At 36.1% G+C, this 26,062-nt stretch overlaps 1 protein-coding gene across 7 annotated transcripts in view; it reads left to right on the plus strand.

The window, feature by feature from the left end:
- Positions 1-1,768: 1,768 nt before the first annotated feature.
- The window catches only part of LOC308696374 (myosin IXb), a 32,238-nt gene continuing 7,944 nt past the window's right edge, over positions 1,769-26,062 (plus strand). For 5 of the 7 annotated variants that reach the window (XM_081375049.1, XM_081375050.1, XM_081375051.1 and 2 more), the window contains exons 1-25: positions 1,769-2,089; positions 2,676-3,572; positions 8,796-8,890; positions 9,167-9,229; positions 9,352-9,451; positions 10,670-10,770; positions 11,438-11,561; positions 12,037-12,126; positions 12,353-12,469; positions 13,443-13,577; positions 13,683-13,804; positions 14,737-14,878; positions 15,008-15,203; positions 15,284-15,359; positions 19,459-19,551; positions 19,783-19,890; positions 20,068-20,107; positions 21,204-21,326; positions 21,556-21,636; positions 21,738-21,848; positions 22,914-23,036; positions 23,143-23,292; positions 24,426-24,550; positions 24,626-25,090; positions 25,416-25,503. In XM_081375049.1, the coding sequence (XP_081231175.1) occupies positions 2,736-3,572; positions 8,796-8,890; positions 9,167-9,229; positions 9,352-9,451; positions 10,670-10,770; positions 11,438-11,561; positions 12,037-12,126; positions 12,353-12,469; positions 13,443-13,577; positions 13,683-13,804; positions 14,737-14,878; positions 15,008-15,203; positions 15,284-15,359; positions 19,459-19,551; positions 19,783-19,890; positions 20,068-20,107; positions 21,204-21,326; positions 21,556-21,636; positions 21,738-21,848; positions 22,914-23,036; positions 23,143-23,292; positions 24,426-24,550; positions 24,626-25,090; positions 25,416-25,503 (3,705 nt within the window). In that variant the 5' untranslated portion in view covers positions 1,769-2,089; positions 2,676-2,735. The remainder of the gene's footprint in view (positions 2,090-2,675; positions 3,573-8,795; positions 8,891-9,166; positions 9,230-9,351; positions 9,452-10,669; positions 10,771-11,437; positions 11,562-12,036; positions 12,127-12,352; positions 12,470-13,442; positions 13,578-13,682; positions 13,805-14,736; positions 14,879-15,007; positions 15,204-15,283; positions 15,360-19,458; positions 19,552-19,782; positions 19,891-20,067; positions 20,108-21,203; positions 21,327-21,555; positions 21,637-21,737; positions 21,849-22,913; positions 23,037-23,142; positions 23,293-24,425; positions 24,551-24,625; positions 25,091-25,415; positions 25,504-26,062) is intronic. The other 2 variants (XM_081375052.1, XM_081375055.1) reach the window with 1 other exon arrangement.

Consider the following 26,062-nt stretch of genomic DNA (forward strand, 5'->3'; position numbering starts at 1 on the left):
GAAACCAGATGTTTGTTTATGCTGTAATGTGGTTAGAGTGATGTGTGATTCGGAGCACATGTCCGCTCGCTGAGAACTGCTGCAAAAAGCGGAAACAGTGATTCCCCTCTCTCTTCTAACCACTCCCTTCCTCACAAGATGCTGTTCACACAGAAATAGAGATCGAGAAAATCTATACAGAGAGAGGACAAAAGATTATGAGAAAGGAAGAGTGCAGCTGAGTAATACGATAAAAATAAAATGCCCATTTCGCACTCTCTTCCGATTCAATAATCATATTTACTAATTAAAAACACTACATAAATGTATCAGCATGGGTTGTGATAAAGCACACAAAGATGAAGACAATCTTTAATAAACTCCAAAGTGAAATCCAAGAAAAGGTCATCAAAGAAAACAGAACCTTAACACAAAATGAGACATGAGAACTGAAAAGACTGCAACTTAAATACATGGTAAATAATGGTAAAATAACAAACACATATGCAGATCAAATTAATCACCATGACAACCGATAAGTGGCGGGAAAACTAGACAAAGAAACTCAGGAAATGAATGAAGACAAACTAAAAGTCCGTGAAAATGAAACTCAGACCAAAATAACTGAATGTCTGTGACAATATATTTTATTATATATTATTTTGTGTTTTTTAATTAAGAATTTTCTATAATAATTAAACATATAAAGTGGTTAAACAATATAAACATATATTGTGTTTTCAGAAATGTTCAGGATTAGAGTGTTTAATCAGAGTGAAAGATTTGTAATTTTCGAACAGACAAAAAATGAAACACAACTAGCATATGTGAAATAAAATAATTTATTGACGGGATAATTTTTTTGAGAAGTTATCAAAAAGTAATGAATTCATTCTTAATTATTTGAATTATTAATTAATTATTGCAAATAAATTAAACTGTAATGCCATTGTTGTTTACCAAATAAAATACAAAGTATAGTGTCATAAATATACATAATATATGTGTATATTAATAAATATATAATATATATATGAAGAGTTGAGGTGCCATCTGAAATTTTCTTCTAGAATGATAATTTTTAACAAGCTTGTATATTTAAGTTCAGTAATTTCACTTAAATGGCAATGCAAATTACTTATTAATTGTCATTTAAGTGAAATTACTGAACTTAAATATACAAGCTTGATAAAAAAATGATCATTCTAGAAGAAAATTTCAGATGGCACAGAGGCTTTTGCATCTCAACTCTTCATATATATATATATATATATATATATATATATATATATATATATATATATATATATATATATATATATATATATATATAAACGTTGCAGGATTTACGATGCTGGTGACTGTTAATATGTTAATACGCGTCATCACAGTCTGTGAAGAGGATCCATTGGCTAAAGGGAAGGGAATGGTGTTGTATGCTACCATCTACTGGTGAGAACCAAACACGCATGGTGAAGTACGGTAACTGACCCACCCATGCCGTTTTAAACACACACACACACACACACACACACACACACACACACACACACACACACACACACACACACACACACACACACACACACACACATAAAAGCTATATATTTTATTTTATTTTTCTTCTTGTTTTTTTTTTTTTCTTTACAGACATTTTTGAGAAGGGTACTGGATCTTGAATGGGAATGTGTTCAATTTGCAGGTGTACCTCAGGTCAGGTGTGTTCGCCTGCGTCCGCGCGTGACAGCTGCAATAGCAGTTTGAATGCAGGCGAGGGCGGCGTGTCATCATCACACACATCAACTGCAATTAAATCACACTGCGATGTCAGGAAGTAACAAGCCGCCAGTGTTGTTTCAGATTCTGGAGGCGAGATACCAGTCTTCCTTGTTTGTCGTTGAAGATTTCTCCGTGCCAGTCACGGTTGGTGTTAACAGACTCTTAATTGTTTTACCTGTGCCCTGTATGTCGGTTTATCGTGTCCGGTTACGCAGTAATGCAGATGGACGGCTTTTACCAGTAACTCAGTTTTGTCTGGAAAGCACGACAGGATTTTTTCCATGTTGGAAAGGACTCCGCTGTGGAACTAAACGAGTGTGTTTTGAAACAGGTACATTTATTGTTGTTATTTTGATATAGGCTACTTTCAAGTTTTTAATTGCCATTCTCTTAAAAGACAACTATAGTCAGATTGTCTTAGCTGTAAGTAGATAAAGGTTAAGATAGTTTACCTTTCTAGAGACGTTTGTCGATTATTGGATGCGTTTTTATTGCGCTGTTTAAAATATATTGAAATACCTTTGCTATGCCAGGATGGATTTTGTACATTTGTATTTTTCTTTAAAAATCAAAATAATAATAATTATAATAATGATAGGCCTATTACACAAAAATTATAATAACAAAACCTGTGCCTTTCTATGTTCCGAACATTTAGAAAATAATCAACCTAATAGACAGAGAAAAATAGTAAAGCATAGATATAAATATAAACAGCAGTACTCAAACTTTGAAAATATGAAAATTGAAAATATTTTGTTTATTATTAAATTAAAACTGTTTCATTTTGTTTGTGTCACAGTTTATGCTTATTTATAAACTGCTAACAGTTCCCACATTAGGCAAGTTTGTACACGTATGCTCTCTGGTGGTCTGACTGCTGTTTCTCGCTCAAACTTACATTCTTACTTCACCAGATCCTTATCATGCTGTACTGTGCACTGCGGTATGCTGATGCATGTTTGTGCGTTTAAACAATGAATGTCACCAACTGCAAGGGTACAAGCTGCCAGGATGAAACGGTCCACACTCTGCAAATTTACCCCAGGTTATCCATCAAACCTGGGCAAGGATGCATCCTCAGGGTCCCAAAAGAGGCAACAGTTGCCACTGTCATCAAGATGGCTCTCACCACACTTGGCTTGGACACATCCAAGCCTTACATCCTCGTGGAGGTCCAAGAGTACGGTGGAGAAGAGTGGGTCCTTCAAGCAAGCGATCTGCCTGTTCATAGAGTCCTGCTCTGGCCTAGAAAGGCCCAAGATAAGCACCCTCTAAGGGATGGATACTATTTCGCCCTTCAAGAGGGATGCAAGGATGGATCCATCCAGTATGACGTTATGACGTCTGTACGGCAAGAAAAAGTAGCTCAGGGACTTGTGACTCGGGGTTTCGTTGCACAGCAGCCTCAGGAATATGACGATTTATGTAACCTCCCCGAGCTGACAGAGGAGAGCATCTTGGGAACCCTACGACATCGCTTCCACAATCAGAAGATCTACACATTTGCGAGCAACATTCTTATCGCCGTCAACCCCTTCAAGTTTCTCACCATCTACAATCCCAGATATGTCAAGATGTATGAGAACCACACGCTGGGCAAGCTAGAACCTCACATCTTTGCTATTGCGGATGCAGCCTTCCACACAATGCTGAACAAACAAGTTAACCAATGCATCGTCATCTCTGGAGAGAGTGGTTCTGGTAAAACCCAAAGCACCAACTTCCTTATTCACTGCCTGACTGCCCTCAGTCAGAAGGGCTATACTAGTGGAGTGGAACGAACTATCCTGGGGGCAGGCCCTGTGCTTGAGGTGAGTTCTGTAGGTTTGAGGTTTATCACTGTTCATTTCCTACTTTGAAGTTAGCAATAGGAAACCAAGAAAGGATGTGAGATGGTAAGTTATTTTGAGACTCTGATGTAATTGCTGTTTTACGAGGATTATGTGCTTTGGATGAATGGTAGCCTTGTTCAGGGTTCAGCAATAAATGGTGTTTCTTCAACTATGGGCTATTTTACACTTCAAGAGACATTTCCACCACATTTCAAATGATGCACTGGGTTTTGCACAACTTTTTGGGCAATGTTGCCATAAACGGGCAAATAGGTGAGACACAGGGCCTACGACCGATCTAAAGTATCCAGATAGAAATTTGTTGGCTATTCTCAATTTGAAGTGCCCAAGCATCATTGCTCAAAAAAGTTCCCCCGTGTACAATAATAGAAGGTTGAGTCAAAATCTAGACAGAGTCTGAGTCCATGACAAGAACAGGAAATATCGTCTTGAACTCAGATTTGAGACGCTCCCCTTTGTCTCGCTAATGCTCATTTCACAGCTAGCATTTTTTGTCTCCTTTATACGCAATATTAAATAACATTTTCAGTGTCCAGGTTAGTTTTATTTTCAGTATTATTTATATACTTTTATAGTAGTATTATTAATATTTAGCCTTTATTTTTTAAATGTTCTGTTTACATTTGATTTTATTTACATTTTCTTTTTGTCATTTTATTCTTTATTTTTCTTTCATATTTTATTTTAAAAATATTTCTATATAGCTTTAATTTTTTTTTTTAAGCTTTAGTTATTAGTAATCAAACTTATTTATTTCAGGTATTTGCCAAGGCAATATTTCTAATTTCTAATACAATTTTTAATAAAAATCTACCCCAGGACAAAAAAGTGCCTGAAGTTGAAGAAACACCCGAACAAATGGGATAAGATCAACTACTTTAGTTTTTTTTTCTTTCTTTTTTTTTTTTCTTGTACACTCTGTATCTTGTCTGTAACTGTGATCTCATGATTTATTATTGGGTTGCTCGACTCATCTCTATATCTTGATACTGACAAAGAGTGTCTTTTGGGCGGAAATTATGACCTCTGTGCAGGAAATGGCTTGCCCTCTCGTATTTTGCACGATTTTAGATGTTCATGTTGATGACTGAAAGTTTGATACTCTCCTTAAATCAAATGCAACAAATTGTGAAAGAATGGTTTCCCCTTTCCTCCCTTAAGCATGGTCAAATAAGGATCTAGAAACCATTCGGCCACGCCACACGCAAGGGGACTTTCACATCACTTCCTCTGCATCTCCCAGGGAAAAGGGGACACCGAACAGACCTCTGTCTCCTTGAGCACTTTAAATAGACACTGTAGATCACGAAACACACTGAGTCGCAGTTTAAGGGTTTCAACACACTGATATTTTTAGGTGTTACCATTGTTAATACATAAACAATGAAGTAAATTCACAACACTCTCAGGAGTTTACGTTTTTCCACTGTTTATACAATGTGTTCATTACAAGTTTGGTATATTTCCGAACAGTCCACTTCCTACTTTTCCTGTTCAGAATTTAGTATGAAGTGTGCTGGTGCTAATGTGATAGTGAAGTTCTACTGAGTAAATAGCTCATAATTCATGGGTTTTCTTTACTGTGGCCTGAAGTCCCGCCCCCTTAAACTGAGCTGTCAGTCACCGTTTGTCATGCACTGACCAACTGGGATTCTCAATCTGATCTGAAACAGGTCAAACAAGTTCTCTGTTTTTTTCTTAAAAGCTTTCTTTTATCAACAAGTCCACGCCCCTCTCAGTTCTGCAGTTTTTGCTTACAAAGAAAGTAAATGGCTAAGAGGAACAAGCGACTTGTGTTATGCCTTGGAGGTTTAAAATAGATTTTCTTATGAAGAGATGTTTTTGTGTTTAGCTAAAGAAAGCAGGTTGAGACTGTTAAAAACGTATGGTAATATGTTGAAGTTGTGACCATTAATATTTGATGAGAATGATTATTTAAACAAATAGATTAGATGATAATTGGATCTCATAAATTATAAATAAAAGATCCACTTGAAATGAGTCATTGAAGTCCTGTTGTTCCCAGATTATGTACCTTTATACACAACCGTTCAAAAGATTGATACTTTTATTCAGCAAGGATGCATTAAACTGATCAAAAGTTACAGTAAAGACATTTGCAATGTTACAAAAATGTCCATTTTTAAATAAATGCTGTTCTTTTGAATTCTCTATTCATCAAAGAATCCTGAAAAAATGTATCACACTATCTACAAAAATATTAAGAAATACCATGATATTGAGCATAATGCTAGCAAAGCAAGTTACAGTTTCTGGGAATGCACATACTGTTATTAAAGGTATAGCCTAGTATAGTGAAAAGTCATGGTTTACTCACCCAAGTTGTTCCAAACCTGTGTGAGTTTCTCTCAAAATATCTTCTTTTGTGTTCAATACAAGAAAGCAACTCATACAGGTTTGGAACAACTTGAGGGTGAGCAAATGATGACAAAATTTTCATTTTTTGGTAAAATATCCCTTTAAGTCCATTTATTGTATATAAAAGGTCCTCCAGCTGAATAATCTATTATAAAGGTAAACATAAAATAAAAACTGTGGTAGTGCTATGATACTTTTTGGTACTTTTAAATATGGGTTGCTCGCTTCATGATGGGTTCTATGGTCTCTGCTTTTGGTTTTGTTGAGTCAAAAACACCTAACCTGTGCCTGTATTCCACTTAACTAATTCATAGAGACCTTTGTGTATTGCCTTCACGTGGTGTACCCCTCTGACAATATGCACATTGTTTGGCTGGCAGTGCTATTTACACTTGTACTACTGTTTAACTATTATGCATCAACGCTATAGACTCCACCTCCTTGGTAATTGTGTTTTATGTTTTGATTCAGACAGGTTAGCACTTAGTACAGATAATGGAATTGGATAGCTCAACTCCACTGTAGAGAGTTCATCATTAAAAATCCATTACCAGCGCATTTGTTCCATTTAGGCATTCATACTTATTCTAAAACTCTAAATGCTATGAAATTGACTTGGTAGTCCTGTTCTATCAGCCTGTTTGTAAGAAAATAAGAAGAGATATGTCTGAAATAGAGCCAGATATAGGCAATGTGGGTGGCATATATGTGGTGGCAAGGCAAGCCAATTTACCAAGCCAAAGCCAATTAATTTTTTTTTAAATATATATATATATATATATATATATATATATATATATATATATAGTTATTAGCATTAGAATGTATTCCCAATTATGTTTTAAACTTACTGCTGCAAGTTTGATGTACAGACATGAATTATGTCTCAAATCACGAGACTTATTGAGGAGAGATTTTTTTCAGACTCGAGTAAAGTATTAACCATGTAGAACACTCTAGCAACAACATTCTAAAAAAGACTTACCAACTGCATAGCAATGTGCTAGAAACCATGTGCAACTCTTTTGTGGGGACAAACTCCTATTACTTTTACTTAAAATGTAAAAAAAAAATTATATAGTGTTGGAAACGTACTGAACAGATGTTTGAGAAACAAAAATGGGTCACAAAAAACTGGGTCATCATATCTTGAGAGTAAAATTTGTTGCATTTGCACTGAACTTTTACTCTCACTTTCACTGAACTTTGACTGAGAGTCCTTTTTTTCAGTTTTCAGTTTCATTTGATAGTTGTAAGAGGTGCCAATGCTCTGTTATGACATCTGAGGAGTGCGGTTGTGACCTTTGTCCGTTTACTTCTCCAGTGTGAAAGGAATAAGAGAGAGCTCTGGGGGAAGAGAACACATAACAGCTGTTAAATATGTACAGCAGTGAATCTAGGCCTTGTTGTTGAGCTCTTAAAGAGATAGTTAAACAGTTGTCATCATTTACTCACTCTCATGTAATTCCAAACCCAGACTTTCGTTCATCTTTGAAACATTAAGGCATTTTTTATTGAAATCTGAGAGAGTTATGTCCCTCCATTGAAAGTCTATTCACCCAAAACTCTGACAAACGTTCATAACGAGATAAATAAATCCATCTGAATCGAGCTGTTTAATCCAAGTCTTTCAAAGAGACATGATCACTTTATAAACATTTTGAATCGTCAGAGTTTTAGTTGAATGGACTTTCAATTGAAAAACAGAAATCTCTCAGATTTCATTAAAAATATCTTCATTTGTTTTTCAAATATTAACGAAAGTTTTATGGGTTGTGAACAACATGAGGGTGAGAAATGATTACAGAGTTTTCATTTTTGGGTGACCAAACTTTTCTGTTTCATGTGTAGAAGCCCTGGGTGTTGGCTTTGTCAGAATACCAGAACGAGTCGGCGTACGTCAGCATGTCAAGACAGGCTCTGTCAGGCCATTGTATAAAAACGTATCATTTGAAGTAACATCTTTTTCTATTCTCTCTATTCTGGTGTTTTATGACCTTCTTTCCTCAGTATTTGAACATGGAAGTGGGACAAGGAAACTATTTGAATAAAAACATGTTTACTACAGGATAAAGTCCTGAATGATGGTAATGTCACAGATCGTGTTGAAAGTATGCACATATTGAGAATCAATAGAGAGCAGTGTGAAAACCTGTTGATACATGTTCACATGTCAAAGTCCTTCTAAAGAATGTTTAGTTTAAAAAACTGCAGTGTGTAATGTATTCCACCGTTAGCTGCACAAATAACATTATTAAATATGATTTCTCAAAAACTGCAACTTTCTGCAACAGTTCTGGAAAAAAGAGAGAAACCAAGATGTTCACTGAATAATGATTTTTCGTCTGTTATTCACACACAGCTATCATATAATTTCACAATAAGGAATTTTTATAAGTAATCTTGAGTGCTTTTAAGTTTTTGTTTTGGGGGGGTCGATTTTCAGAGGTTGGCAGCCCCTGGTCACAACATGTTTTCATTGTATCGAAAAGAGTGGTTAAGAGAGTCTTCAAACCATTTTATTTTGTGTTCCACTCATACATGTTTGTGGTTCCTGTGGGTGATATAAAAAAGAGTTCTGTGCTACCCACTAAATTTTTTTAGACAGATTATCTATGACAACGTACTTTGCAGTTGAGCAACTAATAATAATGATAATCTATTGTCAGTAATGGGTCAAAAGTTGTCTGTCAGCATTCATGAAGACCAGACATCAGTGGGGTTTTTTTTTTGTCTGAAATATTTGTCTGTTTCCTCTAAAACAATTTGCCTATCTGATGCCTTTATCTTTGGTCTCCTCAGGCCTTTGGCAATGCTAAAACAGCATACAACAACAACTCGAGCCGCTTTGGAAAGTTCATTCAAGTGAATTATCTGGAAAGTGGCATTGTGAGAGGGTGAGTCATCTGTGTACTTCTGCCTATCTTCTTCACACACCAGAACACCCACAGCTGAACATAATGACAAATGCATTTTACCTAATGAGGAAATGTTTATTTATTAATGTAAAATAAATGTTGAGCTGTGATGCTCATTCTGTTAATTCAGGTTAAGATCCACCATATTACATTTTATGATATCATTCCCCCTTTTCTCTACTCTCTTCAAAAAATTGACAAAGTCAATGCCAGAATTGAACTGAAATTTCTAATACTGTTTGCTCTATGTTTCAGAGCTGTGGTTGAGAAGTATTTACTAGAGAAATGCCGTCTAGTATCCAGAGGAAAAACTGAAAGGTAAAAAAAAAAAAGGAAAATCGTTATCTATATCCATTTTACATTTGAATTAAAAGTGTCGGAGATGTGAAAATCTATTGCAACAACATGAATTCCATGCCTGTTTGTTATCTAACCTGCAGGAATTACCATGTTTTTTACTATCTTTTGATTGGGGCCTCAGAAGAGGAGAGAGATGAGTTCAAGCTCCTGCGGCCTGAAGACTACCACTACCTCGAACAAGTAACTCAGAACAGCCATCACAAAGAATCAGTGTTTCTTAAAGGGGTCCTATTATGCCCTTTTACGAAGACTTGATTTTGTTTTTGGGGTGTACTAGAATATGTTTTCATGCTTGATTGTTCAAAAAATGAAGCCCCTCCTTCTGAAATACAAAATGTGCTGTGATTGGTTAGCTGGCCCAGTGTGTTGTGATTGGCACTGTGTAGTGCATGTTTGGGAAATGTCCCGCACTTCGACAACTGCGAGTTCTGCTCTAGTTTAAATATTAAGGATATGGTGTGAATTTCAAACCAATTCGAGCCTGATTTAGTTGTTTACGACAATGTTAACGAACAAGAGGATCGTGCAGAACGGATTTCCTTCACGTTAACAGGACGTTTCAGAGTGTTATGTTTTTTGTAATTTTCTTATACATTATAGATACACCATTTAATCGTGATATTTGTCGCAAAACTAAGGTAATACAAAGTGTAATCGGTAACAAAAAAAACATGGTTAATCTTCCTGATGGGGCGGTAAACCATCTTAAAAATGCAAGAGCATACAAAAGCTACAGAAAACAAGCTGTTCTCCATAAAATGTGCGGCGGCTAGATAAATGTTGGGGTTACAATGTTTAGGAGCACTGTTAAAAATACATTTTAGCCACTGTAATTTGTCTGTTTTAAGATGGCCAAAAGAGTGGGAAAATAAGCGTCTCTTCGACATAGCAGCAACACTGTTTATCTTCTCTAGCGCTGCTCAACCGGTCTGGCCCCCTTTTTTTGTGTATTCCGTGGGCGCGGATTATTTAAATGAGTAACATTGTGACTTCATAAGATCCGGAAAAATCGCGTTGTTGTCCAAACGAGCCGTTCATTGTAGTTCTTGAAAAGTGGATTCTTGCAGATATTTTTTATGCTCTAACAAGTTGAAAAAGTGGAAAAGCATAATAGGACCCCTTTAATGAAGCTGTTTCAGTTTTAATTTGCATTCACGATGCTCTCAATGGAGAGGAAATGGAGACCTCTTCTTGAGCGTGTCAGATTTTGTCCTGAGAAAAGGACCATTTCTTTTCCTGAGAATGATCATTCTTCCAGGACTAAATTTTCTGGGCTTTCCTGTCCATGTTAATTGTATTGCCGTTTATGCACAAACTGTATGTCAACAATTGTCTTATGTGGTTTTTTTTTTTTTTTTTTTTATTATTTGTTCACTCTTCTATGTTTACACCTCACAGGAAATACCGATTTTGGAGGGTCAAGCAGAAATGAAACATGAATTCAGGAGACTTCATCAGGCCATGGAGATGGTCGGTTTTCTGCCTCCGACCAAAAAACAGTAAGTGAAAAATGTTTTCAAGTACATAATAATGTTTATTAACACACATTTTATTTTTGGATTATATGTAATCTATAATGTTTATTTAGCCCTGCTAAAACCATTACATTTACAATGAGCTGTACTCCAATGATTATCTATAAATACAGAATACTTCCATGTGAATAAGATTTATGGTGTTTAATTAGGTTTGTCCTGGATGGATTGTCACACTGCTGAAAAATTACCATCTGTATGCATGACTAGCAAATGAAGAATTCTGCTCTGGAACAAGTCTGTGCTTGTCATGGAGAGGGAAAACACATCAAGACTTTCTGACTGATATGCACTCTGCTCTTTTGGCCATGACGTAGAGTGCAATCATGTCAGACCTGACACATTTAGATCATTATGACCTGTCTTCCAAGGTGTTGTTCTGGCAGATGTTCTGGCAACTAATAATTATTTACACAATGTTAGAAATGTAATTATTTGAACAAAATACTAACTTATTCAATTATATTTAAGATGCATTCCCACGTGCCATATGATTCACAATTACCTACAATTACCAAAACGTACCATGGTTATTTCATGTAGCTTAGAAATGTTTTATTTGATGTACCTTCCGAAGAAAATAAATATATTTTGGATTTAATGTGGTTCAACGGTTGATGCTCTTTTTCAGGATATTCTCTGTGCTCTCTGCCATTCTGTACCTGGGAAATGTGACGTATGAGCGAAAAGATGTTGGCGAGTGTCTTAAAGTTGGGCCAGATCATGTCCTTTCAGCTGTCTCTGACCTTCTCAAGGTACCACTGGCTACTTTAATGTTCAGTTTAAACTCTTCAAAGGAGGCTGAAATTCTGTCCCTCCTACTGGTTATTGTGGTAAACCACACAGAATTAGAAATACTTTAAATAGTTTAATGCTCTCCTCCCAATTCTTTGGAAATGTTGTGCAGTGACATCTGTTGATTTACTTGAACACCATCACTGCATGGTGAACAAATACATCATCATTCAACCAGTTGTATCATTACTTTTAGATGACTCTTAGTGGATCGGTCCATTTGGATTCTTTTGGATTATTACCATAATGTTTGTTTGGTTACACTTTATTTCGATGGTCCACTTTAGACACTCTACTAAGTAACTGCAACTACGACTTCTAGTAAGAGTTAGTTGACTTGTAGTTGCAAAGTTACTTATAGTTAGTAGATTGTCTAAAGTGGACCGTTGATATAAAGTTATCTTTTGATTTTATATAATTGCTCTTAAATTACAGGTTAAAGTGGAGCTGCTTGTGGAAGCATTGACTACAAGGAAAGCAATGACTGCTAATGACACACTAATTCTGCCTTACAGCCTCAGTGAGGTAACCTCATCTATAATGTGTTGGGTGGTGCAAATGATGACATTTTCTACTCTGTACCATTCATTCATTGACTAGTCATGTGTTAAGTGCATATCTATCATACCTTATGTGTGAAGTCAGCTGTTTGAAGAGGTCCCTTGTAGCTCCATCTTCTCCATTTGTCTTTCTTCATTTCTGTACTTTAAGAATCTGCTGACCTCATGTTCAAACATTGTCATGTCTTTAGGCCATCACTGCCAGAGACTCTATGGCCAAGTCTCTGTACAGTGCCCTGTTTGACTGGATTGTCCTGCGAATCAACCATTCTCTACTCAACAAGAGAGATTTGGAGGAGTCTGTCCCGGTATGAATTCTGTCAAAATAATTTATGTATTTGAATTTATAAAATTTATATTTGTTTCAAACACACACACACACACACACACACACACACACACACACACACACACACACACACACACACACACACACACACACACACACACACACACACACACACACACACACACACACACACACACACACACACACACACACACACACACACACACACACACACACAAAATTCAATATTATTCTTACTATTATTACTATACAAGATCAATGTTTGAATTAAAATTAATCTAATCTTTAAATTTATATTGTGATTATTCTATATAATATATAATTTTTTGGTGGAAATAAATAAAAGAAATCAATACTTTTATTCATCAAGGATGAATTAAATTGATCAAAAGTTACAGTAAAGACGTTTCTGATGTTACAAAAGATTCTATTTCAATAAATGATGTTCTTTTGAACTTTCTATTCATTAAAGAATCCTGAAAAAAAATTGTACATTGTTTTCAACATTGATGATGATAATAATTTTTTTGAGCATCAAATCTGTATATTAGAATGATTTCTGAAGGGTCATGTGACACTGAAGACTGTAGTAATGATGCTGAAAATGCAGCTTTGTTTAAATTGTCATAATATTTAACAATATTACTGTTTTTGTATTTTTAATCAAATAAATGCAGCTTTGGTGAGCAGAAGAGACTTCTTTTAAAAACTTAAAAATAGAATACAATTTACATATTTTGCTTTTTAATATATGTATTCAATATTATTAGCATTATTATAATAAAGTCTAATCAAAATACAAGTCTAAGTATCTGATTTAAATTGATCCAATCTTTCCTTTTTTATGTTTTTTGTGTTTTAGAAATACTTGACTTGATTCATGCAGCTAAAGTGGCAAACTGAAAGCATCTACTTTGACATTGTATTTTATTACTTTTATCATTATTTTCATTTTATTCTATTCCTCACAGTGCTTATCCATTGGTGTACTGGACATATTTGGGTTTGAGGATTTCAAGATAAACAGCTTTGAACAGTTCTGCATTAATTATGCTAATGAGCAACTACAGTATTACTGCAATCAGCGCATATTTACCCTCGAACAAGTGAGTTATGACATCTGAGTTGTACTTTGATGTCTCCTGTAATCTTGGTGGACAGGAATGTCTGTAGCTCAGTGTGCATCTGCTCATGCTTGCATTGTGTTTTAGGAGGAGTACATGGCAGAGGGAATCACATGGCACACTGTTGACTACCCTGACAACATTGGCTGCATCAGTCTCTTCAGCAAGAAGCCCACCGGGCTATTTTACCTGCTTGACGAGGAGAGCAAGTGAGTTCCATCCAATAAAGCAGTGTTTCTCAACTCTAGTCCTGGGGACCCACCTATGAGAATGTTTAGATGTCTCATCAATGCAAACTGATTCAACTCAGCAGCTTCTTGGGGCCAGATTTACTAAACAGGGCAAATTAGCATGAGAGCGAAATCTCATTAAAAACACAGACGCAGCCGGATCATTTCCATCATGACCAACGCAATCTATCAAGAGCAGCGCAAATTAGCGTCTGGCTTAAGACTTTTTTTTTGGACTGTAAATAATGGCGCAAATACCAGTAAACTGACTAGCGCAAACCTTAGTAAATCACCTTAAGTGATTCTTTTAAAACTCTCCTCCCATAAAGTTTGTGTCTGAAAGGGAAACCCTTACAAATGCAAATGATCAATAAGGTCAGCCACAAAAATAACCCTGTCCACGCCTGTTTTTTCACTGCATGTCTTTAGTAAGCAGGCTGGCGCAAACTGTTAGTAAATCTGGCCCTTAGTGTGTTAAATACAGAAGAATCTGACTCATTCTGGGAGGTGTGTCCCGAGGACTTGAATTGAGAAACACTGCCATAAAGCAATGCATATGCACTGTAATACTTATACATAAAATGTCATTTTCTTTAGTGGAAAGACAGTAGATTTTACTTTTTTTACTACTTATATTAAACATTTTCAATCTACTTTTCAGCAATGGCTTTGTTTAAAATCATGATTCCTCTTAATGGATAGAGATACATAAATATTGTATATTGTTAAAAGCATAGGCACACTGTTAAAATCCACCGGAAAAAAATAAATCATCTGCTGATCCACTACTTGAATTGGATCTAGCAAGCTATTTAGAATGTATAATACAGTATGTGAATTAGTATGCATCTAATCTCTAATGTGGTTTTTAGTAGTCCATTAGTTAATATTCAGTGTTATGGCCTCTCTAGTTTTCCTCAAGCCACAGATAGCACTCTTCTAGAGAAGTTTAAGCAGCAGCACCAGGACAACGCGTTCTTTGTGCAGACCCCAGTGCGGGAACCAGCCTTTGTCATTCGGCATTTTGCTGGCAAGGTCAAATACCAGATAAAGGTAAAGGAACAGACCCTGAAACTAAACTTTCCCTTTGCACAAACATTTGGAGTGTAGTTGTGTTACAAATGATGTGTCTATGGTGGGAAAACAATACTGAGAGGCATTTGTGATGTTTCTGCCCTATAGGACTTCAGAGAGAAGAACACAGACCACATGAGGCCAGATATTGTTGCGTTGCTTCGTAGTAGTGAGTGCAGTTACCTGCGCCAGCTGATCGGGGCTAATCCAGTGGCTGTGTTCAGATGGGGCATCCTCAGGGCCACGATACGCACACTGGCCGTGTTTAACGAGGCAGGACGCAGCTGGGCGGAAAAACATCCAGGTTACGATCTACTAATACCTTTTACTTACAGCTTCCAGAAGTAGATTATCATTGATTTAACATGTTGGTTTCCCTATCAGATCAGATCAAGCGCTATTCCAGACGTTCTCTTGGGGAAATGAGGAGACCCAGCACTCTGATAGGGAATCTACAGAGGTAAATGGACTGGATCGGTTCCTGTAGACTTATGACTAGTGTTGTTTTTGGCAGCCTGTTTTAATTTTAGTTTTAGTCTAGTCTTTGTGTCAGGCTTTCATTTTAGTAGGGCTGTTTTCGACTAAGGATTTTCATAGTCGAATCTGATTCGTTAGATTTTGCCGTAGTCGACTGATAGTCGAACCTTTTTTTTTCTTTTTCTTTTTTTTAGATAGCAGCTAGATTTTTTCCATTTCAAACAAAAGAGCTAAAAAACATATATATAACACATATATCATAACATTTCATAAACATGAGGAGCAATATGAGAGAGAAATTTGGTGATGGTTGTTTAGGTACATTAAACCACATAAAGCTTTTTCACGCCCATGAGAACCGCGTGGAGTCAACTCACAGCCGCTCCGCTGCCCTGCTGAAAATGTGAAGCAGAAACGCTTAGTATATCAGATAACGTCGATAATAATTGGACTCTGGGTTCGATTTTTTGACCATTTTCAGTGGTTATGAGGAGCAATATGAGAGGGAAATTTGGTAATCGTTGTTTAGGTACATTAAACAACGTAAAGCTTTTTAACGCACATGAGAACCGTGTGGAGTCAGCTTTTTAACGCACATGAGAACCGTGTGGAGTCAACTCACAGCCGCTCCGCAGCCCTGCTGAAAATGTGAAGCAGAAACGCTTAATATCAGATAACGTCCATAATAATTGGACTCTGGGTTCGATTTTTTTTTATCATTTTAAGTGGTTATGTGGAGCAACATGAGAGGGGAATTTGGTGATCATTGTTTAGGTACATTAAACCATGTAAAGCAGGGGTCGGCAAGTAACTTTGGCCGCGGGCCAATATTTTTTTTAGCCAGTAGATGGCGGGCCAGCTACACAGAGTAGGCCTATGGATACAAATTAAATACTCTTATATAGGCCTATAATTGCGGAATATGATGGGTCCGTCACCGTCCGTGGATCATTCATTCAATCGTTTTTTTTTTTTTTTCAAATTAAAACCAAAAATAAAAAGATGAAAAACGACTTGTTTTTCCATTATTTATTTCCTAAACTGAAATGAAAAAAAAAAATAAGGACGGGTTTTCTGATTTTCTGATTGTGCTCAGATCAAAAATAGAAAAAATGAATTACTGGATTAGACAAATTTAAATTTTGATTTTTAAGTTTTAATTTAACACCTTATGCATATATCAAGGAAACCATTTTAAACAGATCAAGTAGGCTACTATTGTGGTAACATATTACAGCCATTTTAATAAAGGTGTGAATAGCAATCATGCCTCATTCCGTACAGTCCGACTTTTGAACTTTATTCCTTTTTTATTATTATTATTTATTCGGGGACACACACATACACACCTAAGGTTTAAGGAGGTCTGCGTGGGACTGTTTTTTTTTCGTCCCGCTCCCACAAGGTTCTATTCAGCAACCGCTTAAAATACACTCGGTGTTCACCCGCTTTATTTCCCGACCTGACGGGTCCACAAAATTTAGATCTCGTTTCCATAATCTCACATTCAAATGTCTCTAATGGAAAGAAGGAGATTGGAGTAGCCTATAATAATTATAAATGCTATACAAAAATTGTGTTCGTGTCAGTATAAATATTAGGCTATTTTAACATTGTACTGTCAGCAGAGAAAAAAAATGTCACAGAAAAAAAATATGAAATATAAATAACATGAATTAAATAGGACAAAGCCTATCACTCAAGTTTCTAAGCAACATAAACGAAAAACATATTGCCCTACTGACGAAATGAAGTAGGCTATTTTCTGTCGAACTATTTCAAACATCCTTGCAAAAAAAGAATGTTGTTGACTGACAATGGTTTCAGTACCAAACAGCTCCTCAGAGATAGGTGTACAGGCGGTCAGAATTAAGTGCGGATACGCTGTCAAAAGATGTCGGGAGTTGGCTATTGTCAGTCAGACCGCACGCTCCGTCCAAAGTACACCAGAGTTCTGACCGCTACCGTCTTTTGACGCGCGAATGGACACAAAGTGGTCAAGCGTATAACTAGACGCGGCAGGCGCAAATTTGACGCGCTATTCGCGTCCGTTGTGAACGCACAGTTATACTTTAAAATGTAATCCTGCACCGCATGATTCCCTATGGGCGTTTCACACAGTATGCGGCGGTGAAATCGCCGCGCGACTACGGCTTTTCTCAAGTAGTGGAAGAGTTTTGTACAGCATTTAGGACTGCCAAAATAATCCGGCGGGCCAGAAAATATTGCTGACGGGCCAGTTTTGGCCCGCGGGCCGCCAGTTGCCGTTCCCTGATGTAAAGCTTTTTAACGCACATGAGAACCGTGTGGAGTCAACTCACAGCCGCTCCGCAGCCCTGCTGAAAATGTGAAGCAGATTTTTGAATACATTTTTATTTATTTACATTAGTAAGCTACAGGACATTGTCTTTCAAAACATGACCTGAAAAAATAAAATAAAAATGGTACCCAGCCCTTCTGAAAATGCGAATGCGTCTCTGTCCCCAGCACATTTCAAACCAAACTGACGCCCATGTATTCGACTATGAGGTTCATAGTCGAATCAGACCTCTCCGAATCGAATCGTCGAATCCTCGACTATTAGAAGTCAGCCCTACATTTTAGTTTTTATTAGTTTTAGTCACATTCATACTCTTTTTAGTCTAGTCTAGTTTTAGTCGACGAAAACTGATGACATTTTAGTCTAGTTTTAGTCAACGAAAACTGATGACATTTTAGTCTAGTTTTAGTCGACGAAAACTGATGTCATTTTAGTCTAGTTTTAGTCAATGAAAATTGTATTTTAGTCTCTTTTTAGTAATGTGATTCTATTTAACCCAGTCAATATAGAATTTCAAACAAGGCTATCTTATTATAGGCTATTTAGTAGGCCTATATTTAGGGCTGTGACGGTGGCAGGTTTTTTTTTTTTACCACCGCGGTAATGGACCAACTACCGGCGGTGGTTGGGGCCGCAGGAAAACACGAAGATATCGATCTCCATCGATCTCTTTATGATATCTTTGTGTTTTCTACTTGATGTAAATTGGTTTGAAGAGCGAATTTTATCCTCCACAAGGGCGAAATATTTAGGCTATGTTTGAGATTGCGCTGCCAGAGAAAGTGAAACTAAAAATCACCCGCGCGTGTGAAACGCGCTTTACAACACAACCTTCTCGCGCCCTATGTCTATATAACAAGCACAAACTGTGTTAAAAAGAATTTGACATGCAAGTACAAATGTAGGCCATCTGTCCTACAGCGTTTTTCTACTTTACCACAGTAAAGAATACGAATATAATAGGCCTAATTAAAAGCGAACCAAGAAACGTTTATAATACCTTTAGAAAATGGGTGAGACGTGAGTGAAGATTTGGGAAAAGAAACAAGAGATTCCATACAGGGATGAGTCACGATTTTTGGATATTCGATTAGTTTATTTAATTATAGAATATCGAATAGGTTGTGCGATTATTCTCTAAAATAAAATCTCCATGTTCTGGCGCTGATGCGGTGACGTGTTCATGTAACCAGAGACGCTGCCAATAACATGCAGCTGTCACAAAGAACCGGCAAAAGTAATGATTATGAATGTGTCAAATACATCAATGGGACATTTTAATAGAATAACTAATGGAGTAATATATTGTTAAATTCGCTGATAATCGGGTGACCAGATCGCAATCCAGAATTTAAAGCCGACAAAGCTATGGGTTCACGCACAACTCTCTCATTCGTCGTGACGTTATAACATTTCGTCTCGTCTCGTTTTGGTCAACGAAAATGAAGCGACATTTTAGCATAGTTTTTATTTTTTTAAACCACATTTAGTCTCGTTTTTATTCGTCAACGATATTGCATTATACATGTATTTTAGTCATCGTCACATGACCATGCATTTACGTCTAGTCTCGTCTCGTTTTCGTCAGGTGATAACGGTTCGTTGACGACAATATTTCGTCATAATTTTCGTTGACGAAAGCAACACTACTTATGACCTCTTGATGGAACAATGGATTTATGCCAAATGAACGTGTTTGTTTTAAGTTTGCTCCATACAAATGACAGTTCAACTGCTTATAATTGCACCTCAATCTCTACAGCCAGAAGTCTTTGATTGACTTTTCCTTTGATCGTTCTGAAGAGGGTCCACTTGAAGCATTTGAGGACATTTTTGCAACATTTGAAAATAAGAAGTAAGTTCACCATCACTCGAGGAACTTACTGAGCTTGGGTTCTTCTCTATTTGATGATGATTTCCTTCTGTGGATTAAGAATCTAACTGATGTTACTGCATGCATTTTCTGTGAAATGGGTGATTGAACTAACTAATTCAGCTGTTTACTCCCTATTGTTTTTATTTTATTGTGTTTTTAGTATTTATCTCCTTTCTAAACTTTTTCTGATTTGGGGTTGGGTTGAATCAGGGAATTGCATGCCAAAGTTCTCCACTCCCTAAAGCAGTTTGGTGGTGAAGTTCCTCACAAGCTGCGTCTGTCCACAATTTCTGTGAGGAAGTCTCGTCTCTTCTTTCAGTGAGTGGGACACATGTTCTGTGACCATCTGTCTGTGGCGGCACCACTGCTCTCTGTCTCAGCTTGTGCTTATTATGTGCAATTTAATTGGGACAAAATCAGATGGGATATTCTGCTCTGTTTTTTCCCCAAATCTTAATTGTAATCAAATCTTAATTAAATGTTACTACTTTCTAGGAGGAACAGGCCAAACAGACACAAGCAGCTAATTCCTAAGGTAAATTCATGAATCAGTCCTTGTTGTTGTGGTTTTTGCTAAGGCTGTTTTATAGTGTTTAATACTTGAATTCAGCAGAAATGCTTTTAAAGGCATAGTTCACGCAAATATGAAAATTCTGTCATCATTTACTCACCCTCAAGTTGTTCCAAAACTGTATGAATATCTGTCTTCTTCTGAACACAAAATATATTTTGAAGATTAGAAGATATTTTGGTAACCAAACAGTTGACGGTAGCCATTGACTTCCATAGTATTTTTTTTTTATACTATGGGAGTCAATGGGGCATTGTGCCTGTTTGGTTGCCCATATACTTCAAAATAACTACTTTTGTGTTCAACAGAAGAAAGAAACTCATACAGTGTTGGAACAACTTGGTGGTGAGTAAATGATGACAGAATTTTCATTTTTGGGTGATGTATCCCTTTAAATTTGATCAAAAGTGACTGTATACATTGTTACTAAACTTTCTATGTCAAATAAATGTAACTTGTGTATCATGGTTTCCACAAAAACTTTTCAATAATTGATCATGTTGTTAACGTAATAAGCATTGAAAATGTAATAATAAATGTTTCTTGAGCACCAAATCAGTATATTAGAATTATTACTGAAGGATTATGTGACACTGAAGACTGGAGGGATGGCTGCTGAAACTTCAGCTTTGTCATCACGGAAATAAATTACACTTTTAAAGTGTATTAAAATAGAAAACATTTGATCACAAGTTTTGTAGAATCGTAAGAAACAAATTAAATCAGGTATATCCAAAATTCGACTGGTAGTATTCATTACAAAGGCACCCAAAATGTGTTTAGTGAGAAGAATATCAAAGACTTGGTCCAATGAGTAACCAGCAAGCAATGCCCTAGCAACCACACAGCAACATGCTGGCAAACTAGGCAACTGCATAGCAACGCCCTGGCAACTACCCAGAAAACCCTAGCATCAAGGTGCCGAGTTGTACATGGTAAATGGAAAATGAAAAGAAATTAAAAATAAATTATTGTTCATTATATCTGTATTAGTTTACTTTATTATATTTTAAAATGTGAGTGATTGCATCAAATGTTATTCTTTTGTTTTACTATACAGAATCTCATAGATTCACAATCTCTGAAATTCATCATGGCCCTCACGCAGCACAACCGAGCAACCAGGTCCCTGCTCCATCTGCACACCAAGAAGAAACCTCCGAGCATCAGCGCTCAGTTCCAGGTTCAGTATTATTATTATCTAAGTGTGGAAAGCATACGCTCCTTCATCATAGGGCCCAGGATTGGTTTGTTCCATCTCTGTGTGAAAGCCTCTTTTGTTGTAGTTGTAAATTAGATAAAAGGTTCAGACCCCGAAGCCGTGGGGAGGTTTTGATATGATTTGCAGGGGTTTAATGGATGCTGATGGACAAATCAATGAGTCACATGATTTAATGTATTATACTGTCCAGGCATCTCTAAACAAGCTGTTGGAAACCCTGAGGAAAGCAGAACCGTTCTTTGTCCGCTGTATCAGATCAAATGGTGATAAGGTATGGTGGAGAGCTATTGTATGTTTAGTGATTAATCTGTTATATGTATTAATTAGGTGATGGATCATCCTTCTTTTATATGTTGTTGAATGTGTTTACAGAGGGAAATGCACTTTGATGATGCTCTAGTCCTTCAGCAGCTGAGGTACACAGGCATGCTACAAACGGTTCGGATTAGGAGATCTGGCTATGGAGCCAAATTCACCTTCAAGGTAGTGTAACATGACTTTTTTTAGTTAATATTTATTAATTAGGACTGCCAATTTAATGCAGATGCCCATGGGTAAATAATGAGGTAAATAACCCATTTAATCATACCCCCTGACCCATACATACATTTCCTAATAAGGAATTACATTTGATTAAATAACTATATTAAATAAATATATCAAATAAATAAATAAGAAAACATAGAGGAATCCAGGTAAGATTAACAGACTCTTACAAAATGGATTGCTGTGGACTGTTATACGCAGATATTGATTTTTTAAAATGTCTATATAATGCTTTACTGGTCTGCAAAAACAAGGCTCTTAATGTCATTCTCATTTGAAGACTTCTCAGCAGATGTTGATATTTTTAGAGATTAATTTGAATACTTAAGTAAATCATACTTAATTTGATGTTTTATTTGATTGATACCCTAGTGGAAAAAAAAACTATACCAAAATGTATTTAAAATACTTTTATTTCATACTAAGTATACTACAAATCCATTAATATATTTACTGACATATCGCTTGAGACTTACTGATATAATTATAATTAAACTTTATTTGGAGTACTTCTTTATTGCACATTTATTGATATTAGGCCTTAAGGATAAGGATAGTATGATCTCTGTATAATATCAGTCTTTAAATGCAAGATATTTAAAGTGTACCTAAAGAATACTTGTAATAGTTCCACTTTAGCACAATCAAATATACTTAAGTATATCTTTAGTTGGACCTCAGCACTATTTCTGGATAACTAAAGTGCATTAAGTACAAAATTAGTTGTTCCAGTTTAGCAGACTTTTAAGTATACCAATTTAGTATACCAAAAGTTCAATTGCAGGGTATTTGTAGTAAGTACATACAATTGTAAATGTATTTGTAGCATACTTGGCAGAAAATAAATGTATTTCAAATACATTTATTTTTCACTAGGATAGCCCTGCTATTAATATTAGGTAATATGAAAAAATACATTTGGTGGAAAATGAGTGCAAATGGATTTTATTATTTGCTTTATACAGACATGTCTAAAGGTTTCATCTTAAATTTTCACCGCAGGAGTTTACAGATCAGTTCAGAGTACTGCTGCCAAAAGAAATATCAACACCTCAGGAAGATATCACCAACCTGCTGATGAAAATGGGACTTCCCAGCTCCAGTTTTCAGATTGGCCGAACCAAGGTTTATTTCAGTTTCACTCTTCACTGAAGAAATATCCAAAACCTGCATTTTGTCATTCAGATAAGTTTCCAACTTTCCATAATTGTCCGCTCATCTGTGTGCACAGGTGTTTTTGAAAGAATCAGAGAGACAAATACTTCAGGAAACCCTTCATAAAGAAGTGATGCGGCGCATCATCATCCTGCAGAGATGGTTCCGTGCCTGTTTGATGAGGAAACAATACCTGCGTGAGAGGAAAGGAATTATAAAAATACAGGTACCATTCTTTTGGTTGGCTAGGGACTTTACATAACCTTGTCTGAAAACGATCAGATCAACAATGCGTCTCAACAATTTGACATATGCCTTTTTTTGTCAGCTGAAACCCTGTGACCTAGATATATTTACTTGCTTCCTTTCACAAGTTTCAATTAATGTTCAGATGTTTTTTTGTTGTTGTTTTTTAGATAAATGAATACTTTATTCAGGAAGGATGTTTAAATTAGTCAAAAATCTTACAAAATATCTCTTTCAAATAAATGCTGTTCTGTTGAACTTTCTATTAATGCAATTATTATATATTCTATTAATTCTATAAATGCCTCATGGTTTCCACAAAACTATTAAGGAGTTTTCAACATTGATAATAATAGTAAATGTTTTTTGAGCACAAAATCGGCATATTTAGGGCCTGAGCACCGATGGTGTGAGGACGCTCTTGGAATTGCTCCGTTTATTTCTATTGACTTCTGAAGGATCATGTGACATTAAAGACTAAAGTAATGGCTGCTGATTTATGGAGTAATCAGATTTGCCATCACCGGATTAAATTAAATTTTAAAATATATTGGAATCTAAACAGTATATTTTAAATTGTAATCTTATTTCACAATAATCCAGTTTTTAGTGTATTTTATTGGTGAGCATATGTCACTTTTTTCAAAACGTTTTTTAAATCTTACCCCGAGCCCGATCATTTTAACAGTAGTGTACGCATCTATTATGTATTAAATAGCAAGATGTAGTAATGTAGTTTTTTTCTTTTTTTTCCTTTTTCTTTCTCCCTTTCTTATTGGTTTGTGTGTGCATATGTTGTATGTATATGTTGTGTATTAATGCAGCTTTGAGTCCAAGACAAATTTCCTGAAAAAGGACAATAAAGTATACTAACTAATTTACTATACTTTACTATCCTTGTAAACAGACCAAAAATATTTAAGATGTATCCTGCACTATTACACAGATGTTCTAACAACATATTCTCATTTTATGTAATGCTATTATACATTGTGGCTTAATTTATTGTTATTGTGAACCATCCTGACCCACAAAGGGTTTGTGAACTTGGCTGTGAAACCCTGCAAAAAATGATAATGTACCTGAGTAGAGTTTTCCTTTTTCATCCCACAGCGATCGTGGCGTTTTTTGCGTGAGACATACAGAGGCAGAGCAGCTACTGTGATCCAGGCTACATGGCGAATGTCCAAGCAGAGAGCAGAGTTTTTGAAGCAGAGAGAAAAACTCAAAGCACAGACGTAAGTCCAAGCTACTTTTGGGTGTTTTTTACTTTAAGGTAAAACAATGTTAGTCATTTTGGATTGTTTTTTCAGATCTCAAACAGCACTGGGCGATTTGAACAAGCCAAGTCAGCCAAAGCCACAGCCTCCACTGCCTGACGAATCTCGCACCCCTGAACGAAGGAAAGCGGAGGATTCGAGCCTGCAGTTAAACATCGAGACCAAGTCTAAGGTTACAATTGAACCTACTCCTAGAATCACAAAACAACTCAGCATCAAGGAGGATCGACCTGCTCGAGGTGATAAAGGCAAGATTGGTAATAAAGAAAGACAACCATCTCCTTCAGGCCTCCCTCGGCCTGTGTCGCTTCAACTGAACATGAGCGAAAGTGGTTCTGATGAGACTCAAAATGCTGTACACCTACAACGCTGCAACAAGACATCCAGGTTGAAGGAGAAGCCTGATAAATGGAAGGAGAGGAGCAGTGAAGTAGCACATTTGGAGAACATCAGTGCTGAGATAGTACGACTTCAAACCCAGAGGAAAATGCGTTTATGGTAAGAGTTATATTTGGTCTTTTTTTTTTTTTTAAGTAAAGACTCATTTTATGTTGTTTTTCTTTATTACTCAACTCTCTGGAGTACTTAATTCTGATTGGTCAGTCTGTCTGTGGTCAAATCATTTTGTATAATGATCACTATATTGTATGTCTGACTGTTGTACCTGAAAAATCATAAATTTTTATGTCTGTTTATCTATTTTTAAAGCAGCCATGTTATACTTTTCAGGCAGTTAGTAAATTTTTTACCCTGCCTGAGTTTATTTTGCGTAATGCCTGGCTGGTAGTACATTATCCCTTATTTATTTGTTACTGTTTCTTAGGAAATCTGGCATTTCTATGTCCCTGGATAATGTGTCCAGAATGAGTTCTTCAGAGTCAGACAGCTCCTCCTCGCCATCCAAAAATGAGGTACTGTTTAAAACCTAGTAATGGTCTTTCTGTTAAATGTAAAATGATGCAAAAAAAAATCATATTTTTGCCCACCAAAACTGACATATAATATATACTGTATATGTGTGTGTGTGTGTGTGTGTGTGTGTGTGTGTGTGTGTGTGTGTATATGTATGGATATGGATATACTACCTTTCAAACGTTTGGGGTCAGTAAGATTTTTTTTTACTTAGAAATGGATACTTTTATTTAGTGAGGACACATTAAATTGATTAAAAGTGACAGTAAAGACATTCTATTCATCAAAGAATCCAGAAAAAAGTATAATGTTTTCCACATTAATAATAAGCAGCACAAAGTTTCCAACATTGATAATAATAAGAAATCTTTATTGAGCAGCAAATCAGCATATTAGAATGATTTCTGAAGGATCATCTGACACTAGAGTAATGATGCTGAAAATTCAGCTTCGCCATCATCGGAATAAATGAAAATATATTAAAATGGAAAACAGTTATTTAAAATTAATATAAAATTTCACAATATTACTATTTTTACCGTATTTTTAATTAAATAA

This window comes from Scardinius erythrophthalmus, assembly GCF_964197995.2.
Source record: "Scardinius erythrophthalmus genome assembly, chromosome: 9".
NCBI lineage: Eukaryota > Metazoa > Chordata > Actinopteri > Cypriniformes > Leuciscidae > Scardinius > Scardinius erythrophthalmus.